Source organism: Camelus dromedarius, chromosome 12 (assembly GCF_036321535.1).
Source record: "Camelus dromedarius isolate mCamDro1 chromosome 12, mCamDro1.pat, whole genome shotgun sequence".
Classification (NCBI taxonomy): domain Eukaryota; kingdom Metazoa; phylum Chordata; class Mammalia; order Artiodactyla; family Camelidae; genus Camelus; species Camelus dromedarius.
Window position 1 is genome coordinate 71,799,145 of NC_087447.1, and position 12,093 is coordinate 71,811,237.

The 12,093-nt window shown below is 36.0% G+C and overlaps 1 protein-coding gene across 8 annotated transcripts in view; it reads left to right on the forward strand.

Moving 5' to 3' along the window:
* The window catches only part of GRIA4 (glutamate ionotropic receptor AMPA type subunit 4), a 432,578-nt gene that overhangs the window by 272,104 nt on the left and 148,381 nt on the right, over positions 1-12,093 (forward strand). For all 8 annotated transcript variants that reach the window (XM_064492857.1, XM_064492858.1, XM_031460664.2 and 5 more), the window contains one exon: positions 2,211-2,395. In XM_064492857.1, the coding sequence (XP_064348927.1) occupies positions 2,211-2,395 (185 nt within the window). The remainder of the gene's footprint in view (positions 1-2,210; positions 2,396-12,093) is intronic.

Sequence of the window (12,093 nt, forward strand, 5' to 3'; positions counted from 1 at the left end):
ATATGATGGTCAAGAATCTCAATTTCAAAAAAATTTTTTAAAAAAAGAATGCAAGATACTGAGAGATTTAAGATTGTAGTCAGTGAAAGATTTTATTCTATGTGGCTTTAGGGCTACCATTTTGAAATGAAGCATTTTCTTAATAAAATACACTGTCTTTGATAAAGAGAAAAAAAATGATTGCAAAGAAAAAAAATAGAATCCCAATTTTCAGCTGGCCGCTGCTGTTTTTTCTTTTAGGATCTTTTGGACCTTGTGTTTTTTCTAAGACCATTTGGGCCTTCTGTTTTCTTCAAGACCATATGGGTCCACTTTTCTTTTGTTTCTGCATTCCCTCACTTCCCTAATTAGTAACTGCTTAAGTCTGCTCTTTGGAACTCAGGGAAGGTGTAGGAGATCAAAGCCTTTATTTAAAAATAAGAAATAGGGGACACAGAAGGGCTTTTGTACCCTGGAGGGCCCCACAGTATCCTGCTCAGTTTCATTAAGACAGGACTCAGACCATCGTGTTACATATGCATAAAACAGGAATTAAGGGAAAGAAGGGTACTGGATTTGAGATGGGGGTGGGGGGGTCTAGGTAAGATCTGAATAGATAATTAAAGGCGTACGTTACAAAAGGAAAGACTAAACGGAGCAACAGACAGACTAGAGTAATTGTACAGTGATTAACATGCCTCTTTCTCCCTCTTCGGGGAATTATTTTCCATTTAGATAAAAATGAATCCTGATGCCACAGTATTTCATTTGGCAGGATATCAGGCAATTTATATTTCAAATATGATCTCATCATCAGTTCCGTCTGCTGATATTAACTGAGCATCCATAATGTTTGAAACTCTGACTTGTAGAAAACATACCTAAATATCAAAATCCTTGAATCTCAGAGACTCACATACCAATCAGAAAACTGAGTACATGTGCTCTTATCTAGGAAACGCTTTGTATACATTTTAAGCCTTCACTTTTAATCTACCCAGCTCTCCACTCCAGGGGCCAAGACAGGGAGAAACTATAGGCACCTGCCGTAGAAGGAGCTCAAATAAGTGTTAGGCCTTCTTAAAGAGAACTAGCATCTTTTTCTTATGCTACACTACAAGGGGTAAAATATTAACAGTCTCTGATCCTAAACAATTCTTGTTTAAAGGCTGCTATTCATAGATTCAAATAATCTTTTCCCTTTTTTCACATTCCAACTCAAAATTGAGAGCTGGAAAAAAGCAAGAGTTCGAGACAATGTGGGTGTGAAGAAATTCTCTGAGCGCTAGGTTCATGAGCTTGCAAATACTAAGACCCATGACTTCCCTTCCACACGCAGAGATCTGGACGAAGAACAGGCTAAAGGCCATTTCTCCCCCTCTGTAAGGTTGTCTCCAGGTGAGAAACACTCCTTCTTCAGCAATCGTAGAAGCACCTTCTCAACCTTCAAGACCTAGTTCAAGTTATTTCTCCTCATGGTATTTTCCCTTTGTCCCATCAAGGCAGACGTAACCAAACGTCCCCGTGGGTCAACACTTTACCTCAAGCTCTCATTGCACAGTTGTAAACTAAGTTGCATTTATTTCTATACGGGTTTCCTCTACTAGATTATGAGTTTAAGTGCCCATAGCCTCACCTAGTTTTCATTCAATTCACTGCCAATCCACATTATTCCCCTGGCGAGACAGGAAGATTAAACAGTGCCTTCTCCATTTACGATAACAGGTCCTCAATAAATACTATTGAATGTTTACTTTTTCTTATTCTCTTCCATAGTTGAACCCAAAAATATTGTTATTTACATGCTCAAGGGGAGAGTCAAAACAGTTGTTCAAAATTAATTATGTCTAGTGGGTAAAATTACCGAAGGTTTAGGAAATTGTTCTCAACTACAGGTAGAGCTGGATTCTGTTTTTGGTTTAGCTCATCAAAAGTGTCTAAAGCAATGTTTATATTCTCCAGTAGAGGGATTTTGAGAGCTTACTCAAGGTATGGTGTTGCTACTTCATTCAACCAGTATTTTTTAAGGGATGTTTTTGCCCTGACTAAAGAAAGCAAAATCAAATGATTTAGAAACAACCACTCAGATTTTTTAATTTCTAAGAATTCACTGTATATATTGGAATGTAAAAATGTTGATGTAGACTCAGTGGTGTCTGCATAAGTTATTTAAAGGGAGTAAAAGTGTGTTTTTAGTAACCCCCTTTGTATTTTTTTTTTTTCTCTACTAGGATACTCAATACTTCAAGCTATTATGGAAAAAGCAGGACAAAATGGTTGGCATGTCAGCGCTATATGTGTGGAAAATTTTAATGACGTCAGCTATAGGCAACTTCTAGAAGAACTTGATAGACGACAAGAGAAGAAATTTGTCATAGACTGTGAGATAGAGAGGCTTCAAAACATATTAGAACAGGTAAGTTCTGGATTTTCTGTTATTATTAACTTAGACCTTCTACAAAAATGTTGACCTTTGTTGATTTATCAGTATCTTCTCCCAACCACTTACCCTGAAGTGAGGAGTTCGAGCATTTTCATTCATGATTTATCTCCAAGACTAAATCGTAATCCTTTATCACCAAAGGCCATCTCAGTTCTCAAAGCAGTTAGGAACACTATTTCTCACAAGTTTTTAAGATGTACAGTAGAAAGGACCTTTTCTGAAGCATCGAGAGATCTTGATCGCTTATTTTCATGAACATCAATTTTGAAAACTAATTCCATCTAAAAGATTAGAAAATGTTAGTATTTGTGACTCTGTGCTTTTTCTAATCTTCAGAGAAACAGCTACATGAAAAATAGTAAAATGCGTTGGTAAAGCAATGAAATAAAATTAAGTAGCATACTGCGCCTAACATTGTTTCCTCTAGATGTTGTGAGCAAATACATTACCACCACAGTGAAGACGGTTTCCAACTCTTCTCACAAGGAATAATCTTTAATAAAGCTTTCAGTAAGTGTTTGTTGATTCGGTTTGAACCATACAGGGAAAGAAAAAAAACTGAGCTTTGTCACCGTTAAATCATGGAAAAATGTCATCAAATAATGGATAACCTTTGCCTTCCCTCTAATCCTGCATATCGTGATAAAGTTTTAAAGGCTGTATTTGGCCCAAACTGCAGTGAATGAATGCCATCTAGTGGTTTTATAAATGCTTGCTCATATTTATCTACAATATGTTAGTTTAGCTAGACAATATTGTTGCATGTTTTGTTGGTTACCTTGCTACATAGAGTTTATTTACATACCACTATGATTTGATTTGTGGTCATAACTTACCAATTTGAAGGTTTATTTATAAGAGCAACTTAAGTACTCAACTATACAAATCAAAACCAAAATATGTCTTAGAGATTCCTCCTTAATATCCAAGGACGCTAAACAAGACGCCTAAAGTTTCCTTCTTCAGCTATATTGCTATTTGTAAAAGGTGAAAGTCAAAAAGCATGTGGTGTTTCCTTTAAAGGTCTAGTGGAGCCAGACTATGCTGTAAGAGGAAATTACAGAGTATTCTGTTCTGTTATCTTTTTATAGAAGGAAAAAAAAAAAGTTGATGGATGAAATATGTTGATATTATATTAGAAAATATTCATTCCTTACATCACTCAGGTTTATTCCCCAAGGAGTCCAGAAAATCATTCAGGTTGTAATTGTACAAGTTATATGGAGTTTTTGGTATGCATTTATGGAATCCAAGAAAAAATTCTCTCTTTCTTTCTTAAGCAAGACCTAATCACTTCAATTCAAGCTCCCATTCTCCCACCCTCCGACCCCAGCTCCTATGTTGAGGGTTGAGTTATTAGACACGAACCGCTGAAGCATTAAAAATAACTCCTCATGAATCCCACTGTGAAGTCAGTTCTAAGACATTCCTGACCCATTTCAGACGATGAGCAGGTTTCTAAGAAGAACGTCAGGACACCCAGGCACTGTAGATAAAGTCAGGGAACAAGTAAACTTTGAATAAGCTCTTGCTAAGGGAACTGGACCTCTTGTGTTTGTTATCATTTCAAATAAATAATTATTTTTATTTTTTCTAACTTTATTGAAATATGATTAACATAAAACAGTGTGTAAGTTTAAGGACTACAACATGATAATTTGATACACAAATATATTGTGAAATGACTACCATAGTAGGGTTACCTAACACCTCCATCACTTCACAGAATTACCATTTCTTTTTAGGGGTGGGAACATTTAAGAGCTCTCTCTTAGCGACATTCAAGTATATAATACAGTATTGTTAACTACAGTCACTATGCCATACAGTAGATCCCCAGAACGTAGGAAACTCGAGTGTTTACCGACTATTTCTATTTCGATTCTTGCAGAATTCTAAAAGTTTTCTATCATTATTGCATAGCAATAATGAGACTATTAGTAGACTTTTGTTCTTTTAAAATGCCGCTCAAATATAAATCTCATAAATTATAACAAAGTCTACTCTACAGTGAAAATATATTGTGTTCTTGATTGTCCTATAAAATTTCTCCCCAAGAAAAGTTGTTTTTCATTCTGAACTTTTTTTTTTTACTATCTATATTTTAATTCCTGTAGCCCTAAGCAAAATCACTTTTAATGTTTCTTGGTTTCACTCAACTCATCTAAAAACAAGATCTAATCCAAACTTTGTCAGAAATTTGTATATACACTTCAATAACTCTGTGCTTCAACATCGTTTTTAATAAAATGAAATAACAATAGAAAATACTTTCAGAGAATAAAACAAAGCATTTTTTAAAAAATAAAATGCTAAGTAATATTGATCAGAAAAACATCTCTGATTTTTCCTATTAAAGTACAGATAATTAACAATATTACATTAGTTTCAGGTATACAACATAGTGAATCAATATTTTTACAGATTATACTTCATTTAGAAACATTATAAAATATTGACTATATTCCCTGTGCTGTACAGCATATCCTTGTGTTTTATTTATTTTGTACATAATAGTTTGTCCTTCTTAATTCCCTAACCTATTTTGTCCCTCCCACCTTCCCTCTTCATGCTAGTAACCACCACTCTGTTCTCCACATCTAGGATTCTGTTTCTGTTTTGTTACATTTATTACTTTGCTTTTTTTTTTAGATTCCACATGTAAGTGGTAAGACACAGTATGTGTCTTTGTTTAATTTACTTCACTAAGCATAATACCCTCCAAGTCCATCCATGTGGTTGCAAATGGCAAAAGTTCATTCTTTTTTATGGCTGAACAGTATTATTTATATGTTTTATACACACACACACACACACACACATATATATATATCACATCTTCTTTATCTGTTCATCTGTCGTTGGACACTTCTGTTACTTCCGTATCTTGTAAATAATGTGTGCTTGTAATACACAGCAGAGTATTGTAAATAACTCTGCTGTGAACACTGGAATGCATTTATCTTTTTGAGTTAGTGTTTTCATTTTGTTTGGAGATACATCCAGGAGAGTCAAATTCCTAAATCACGTGGTAGTTCTATTTTTAAGTTTTTTGGAAAGCTTCATACTGTTTTCCATAATGGCTCCACCAGTTTTTACATTCCCACCAAGAGTGTACAGTACCATTTTCTCCATATCTTTGTCAGCATTTGTTATTTGTGGTCTTTTTGACAATAATAGCCATTCTGACAGGTGTGTGGTGCCAACTCATTGTGGTTTTGATTCGTGTTTCTCTAGTAATTAGTGATGTCAAGCATCTTTTCAAATGCCTGTTAGCTATCTCTGTCTTTTTTGGGAAAATACCTATTCAGATCTTCTGCCTGTTTTTTAATCAGGTTTGTCTGTTTATTTGTTATTGAATTGTGTGGGCTATTTATATATTTTGGATATTAGCCCCTTAATGGTTATATTGTTTGTAAGTAATTTCTCTCATTAATTAGGTTGTCTTCTGTTCCGTCAATGGTTTCCTTTACCATGCAAATGCTTTTAAGTTTCATTAGGCCCCATTTGTATATCTTTGCTTTTGTTTCCTTTGCCTGAGGAGAATAGGAGCAGATGATAATTGCTATAACTTATGCCATTTCTGCATATGTTTTCTTCTGGGACGTCTATGGTTTCCAGTCTTATATTTAGATCTTTAATCCATTTTGATTTTATTTTTGTATATAACAAAATGTTCTAATTTCATTCTTTTACATGTAGCTGCCCAGTTTTCCCAGCACCACTTATTGGAGAGACCGTTCTTTATCCATTATATATTCTTGCCTCTTAATTGTAGATTAATTGACAATAGGTGCATGGGTTTATTTCTGGGCTCTGTATTCTGTTCTGTTGATTTATGTATCTGTTTTTTGCGCCAATACCATACTATTTTGATTACTTTGTAGCTTTGTAGTGTAGTCTTAAGTCAGGGAGCCTGATACCTACAGCTCTGCTCTTTTTTCTCAATATTGCTTTAACAATTCAGGATCTATTCTTATTCCACATAAAATTTTGGATTACTTGTTCTAGTTCTGTGAAAAATGTCATTGTATTTTTATAGGGATTGCATTAAATCTGTACATTGTTTGGGTAGTATTAAAATATTAATCTTAAAATATTAATTAAAATCTTAAAAATATTAATTCTGAAAATATTAATTCTTAAAAATATTAATTCTTCCAATCCATGAACACAGGATGTCTTTCAAGTCTTTGTATCAGCTTCAAATTCCCTTCATCAATGTCTTATTGTTTTCAGCATATAGGTCTTTGACCTCCCTGATGCAATTTTAAAAGGGAGTGTTTTCTTGCTTTTTCTTTCTGATAGTTAATTTTTTGTGTCTAGAATAGCAACAGATTTCTGCACACAAAGCTTGTATCCTGCAACTTTATTAACTTTACTAATTCTAATAGTTTTTGGTGGAAACTTTAGGGTTTTCAATATATAATAACATCTCACCTGCAGACAGTGACAATTTAACTTTTTCTCCTCCAACATAGATGCCTTTTATTTCTTTTTCTTGTCTGATTTCTGTGGATAAGACTCCCAGTACTACGTTAAATAGAAGTACCAAGAGGGCATCCTGGTCCTATTCCTGATTTTAGAGGTAAAGATTTCAGCCTTTTACCACTGAATATGATGTGACCTGTGGGTTTGTTATAACAATAAACCAACTCTACAAGAAGTGTTAGAATGGAAAAGAAAAGGCTATAACAAGAATTAAAAATTTATTTAAAAAAAAGGACAAATCTCAGTAGAAAAGGTAGTGCTGTATCAAGAAGGGTCAAAGCAGGCACTGGGTACCGGCCAGTGTGCACACTGTGACAGCCCTGGTCCACCAGCGGAGTCCCAGGCCATTCCCAAGCTGCCTCCTCCACTCACACCAGTGATGGCCATCCTTGCCCTATTCAGGTGCAGGGCTGGGTCACGGCTTGCTACATCCCCACTCCAACTGCACTCTCTCCTCAGCAACCTGTCTTCATCCTACTGAGAGCTGCACCAGAGCAAGGGGATCAGGAGCAGGCTATGGGCACAGCCTGGGCTGTGTGCTGGGGTGGTTGCAGGAAACTGTCCAGAGCCCCAGGAGGTTTTCCATCTGCTTCCTTCAGGAGTAAGCAAGCATGTGTTCACCTTCAAAAGTGGAGTCTCAGTTTCTTACAGCCTCCTGTTAAGTCCCACTGGTTTTCAACCCAGCTAAGAGGATTCATCTTCCCAGTGTTGGACCCCAGGGCTGGGTCCACAAAATGTGGTCACACCCCTCACTCTCCAGGGAGGACATCCAGCCCCACATTGTCCCCCTCCTCTTCTGTGTCTCCTGCTAGGGATGCAGTCCAGACTGATTGCTTGTCCTCCCTTCCCACCCATCCCTGTGTGGATCTTCCTTAAAGTCTTGGTTGTGGAAGAGCCTCACTACCAGTCTCCAGTTTGCTCACAGCCTGAGTTCCTCCACATGGAGATGTATTTTTGATGTGTTATGGAGGAAGTGAACTCAGTATCTTCCTTCTCTGCAATCTTTATCTCCCTTTAGAAAAATGTTTTTGAAAAAAAGGTAATCCTTTCTCAGAGGATGGTGAAATTAACACAATGAAGATAAAGGATGTGTTAGTAAATTTCTAGAAGGATGGGCACGCTTTATGTTGTGGTGACATGCTATCAATAATTACTTTATTTACATTTTAATTTGTATCAATTTTCAAAAGCATTATGGAAATAGCTCACCCAATTATCTCTCAAAATATGTTAATGGACAACTGTGGTTAGAAAAGCACTTTATCTTCTGTGCATGTTTTCTTAATTATTTTTAGGCCACGAACTATTTAGTTCTCATAAATGTACTGCTGGTTAAAATAGCAGTTAGCCATATATTCATGCAAACATCTCAATATATGTGTTTCACGACAAGTATGTGAAAATATGGTTTAAAGTATAATGACTTTTCTACCCTTAATTATACCATAGGAAAAAAATGGAAGAATTTATGTAAATACCACCTACTTAGCTATTTAAGGCAACAGAAATATAATGAAACTACAAAGTTAGATTTACTATATTGTTTATATCATGCTCCAATAAAACAAATTACATTTCGGCTCTCTAAATCCAATGGGCAATTTGGTTCACTCATCTGCAGGAAAAAAAAAAAAAAACTCCAAAAAGAAACTTAAAACTGAAAGTATTTTTTGAGTATTTTTTTGAATTTGTGATCAATTATTGATAGAAAGAGTTTCAATTTTTACTTAAAATAATATACCATTTTGGACACTAGCATTATTCTTCTCACAATACATTAATTGTTTTATGGGATAAATCAAAATAGCTTAATATAGCTGGGAACAAATGAATTGTTTTATATCAAAATAAGTGCTTAATAGTGGGAACACTTTCATATATTATTTTATTTTCACATATATCCATTGATTTTAAATTCTAAACTTGATTGCTTGCAAAAAGTCCCCAATGATTTTATCTAAAGCCTTATCAATTGAACATTTAAGTGCCAGACTTTGATATATATGTTTAACCCAGTAGCAAAAAAAGTAACAAATAAACTTGATTTTAACTGTCTTTCTGGCATCAAAGTTTATTCGAACAAAATACCACTTAAGGCTACTAGTTGCTCACATATTTTTACTCCACCATGGAAGACTCAAGTGGCATGCAGCTGGATTTCCATGTTACTATAGTGTGAAACCCTCCTTTTATCAACACCCAACTTACCCCCTGGAACGCTGTCATTACACTGCACAGTGGGATGGCATGTATTTCTTCTGCCTCTTCCTTCGATCAATTGACTTACATCCTCAAAATTATTTCCAAAAAAAGATGAATGTTTTCACTTTTTGAGAGATGGGTAAGAAATCTTCAATTGTTTATTTTTTTAAAAGTAAGTGGAGGAGCTTAATGCCTGTGACTCTTCTTCTGTTTATTTTAAATAAAAAGCACTGGACTGAGATGGTCTTGAAAAGCCCTGCTCCTTGTAAAAGTCAGTAGTGCTATTTTCCACTGAAGATTTCCTGATAATTGCGTGTGATCTTGAAGCGATGTATAATTTTATGTGTAGGATATACCTTGAAAAGAAGCATAAAGCCTCAGTCAAGTGCCTTTCTCTATATTCATTCATTCTACAAATACTTGCTGTGTCCACTTTATTTAGGTCAGGCACTATGTTCTACTGAAGATAAAGTGATGAGTAAAGCAGATGTATTTTCTGTCCTAGTTAGTAACTCCTACCTGGTTAACGAGGGCTTAAGTCAAAAGCATTTGCTAAAATCCTACTAAAATATATTCTTTCTATTTGAAATATAGTGCATAGAAAATGATCAAGCATCTCAGGCCTTTTGCTAGGAGTGCCAGTTCTTATTCAATAGATGATGATATAAAAGGCATTAGAAAGAGAACTGGGGCTATGCTGACCCTGGGACAGTTTATTTGGCCCTAGAATGTGTTTAAAGAGTCTTAACCAAGTATTCATCAGGAGAAGATGACAAGGACTGCCCTTACAGTATGAACTAGATGTTTAACAAAAGAATGGCTCTACAGTTGGCTCACAGATATCTCACACTACCTCTTTGTTGCATCCTTCAAATTAGCTGATGCCCTTTTCAACAGTGTTCTCACTTTCACTGTATAAAAGGGAAATTCAATCTCCCATTAGACACAGTGTGAATCCCAAATAACTGGCAAGCCCAGCGACCTTGTTACACTGTTTGCAAATTAATCAAAAATGCCTAAAAGCCATGATTGACCTCTCAGAGGTTGATTACATCACCCGAAGAAGCCAATAACACTATTTCAAAGCGTGATCACTTAGAAAAAAGGAAAACTCCTCACAGATAGAAATATGGCTATTTGCACGGAGGTGGTGAAACGTGGACATGGCCCCCAGTTAACTTACTCTAAATCCAAGGCTGCCTCCTTATCTAGCACCACCTGAGTGAGATGTCAGAACCCCAGCAGGATTTTTGGCAAATGATCAAATACGTGGCAACAGATAAAACCTGCTTATTAGGAATCTGCATTTACAAATTTTCAGAATTCTCTAACATAAAGGAACTCTACCCAGTTCACTTCACTTCCAGAAACATCTCTGATGCCGAATAAAGCATCGAAAAGAGCCCAAGTCTTAAATGGCCTGCTTCCTTATGCTACAACTGATTACATCATTATTTAGATGGAAATGAGCATTTTAGTTACTGGCTAATGGCCATAAGGTCATTTTTTCACACTAAAACAAAACAAAAACCCCCACAAAAACAAAAGAGTAAGGGACAAAAGAGACAAAACAAAGAACAAAGAGAAGAGGAAAGCTGGCTTCAGTTACAGGGAGTAGCCACTGAAGAAGAGAGCTGATAAGCAGAGATAACAGCTGCGATGATTTGAATCATCTATAGGAATTAAGCAGCATACATTCTGACAGTAAGAATGAGTCAACAGCCGTAGACTGGACAATCCCGCACTTAATTATAATAATATATAATATATTAATTCAACAGCTATGTGCCAGACAGCATTCCAGGCACTGCAGGGCTGGACGAAGATGAGCAAAACATGGTCCCTACACTGAGAATGCTTTCACTCAAGCTGGGAACTCAGAAACATGAATAAACAATTACAGGGCAACTTGATGGGCTCAGAAACAGAGCTATTAAGAAGCATATCAGGAACCTAAAAGATGCGGTGACTGAATATAACCAAGACAGTCAGAAATGCTTTGCAGAGAAATAGACATTTAAATTGATACTGCCTCGTATTTTCCAGACAGAAACAATTGCAAAGACAAAGAGGTCTGAAAAAGTTCGGAAGGTGGATACTAGTTCCATGGGATAAAAATTGAGTAGGGGGCAAAGGTAGGAATTAGAGGAGCATGGTAATTCAAGATGAAGCTGTAAAGATTGGAAGTAGCAAGAAAATTGATTCCTAGTACTGCGTTATTTTAGCTGTCTTTGCTGTTGAAATATTATCTCCATCAGAGCAGGGTCTGTGTTTTGATTTACCAATATGTTTCAGTCATATGAACAGAGATCAAAAAAAAATCATTGTTAGATAAATGAAAATCTGAATGAGCTTCACTTGAAGACAGAGGCAAGACATATCTCTTTCTTTGTGTTTAACGGAAGAGCACTCAGTAACATTTGAAGTTTCCAAAGGTACGCTCTCAATTACCTGAGAAGCTTTCTCGTCCAGAGTATCGCACCCACCAAAGGTGACGGGAAATCTGGGTTTTCCAGAGTTTGTTGCATAAGCTGAAATAAAGCACAGGAGTTTCACTTCTACATATTAAAGTAACAATGAGTAAGATGCAATGGAAGAAATCAGGCACTCAAAGAAATCATATTAGCAATTTCCCACCCTGCGGGACCCGCCAGAGCTTGCTGCCTTTGCTTCGTTATAAAGCTGCTTTGCACATCGAGATTAACTTAGTCAGGAGCTGCAACAAAGTAAGAAAAAACTTAAAAGACATAAGGTTATATCAAAAAATAAAAAGGTGACTTTTACTCCTTTAGTCTTTTTTTTTTTTTTTTTTTTAGCCAATTGACTCGAATGTCTCGCAAGTCTCATTATGATGCATTGGGTCTGTTGTTTTCGTAGAAAAGGGAAACACTTTTACAGATCTTGGTCAGATTCGTACACACGGAATGGGTGGGAGTTAGAAAGGGATCTCTAGTTGTTTCTTAGCCACTGTTGCCATG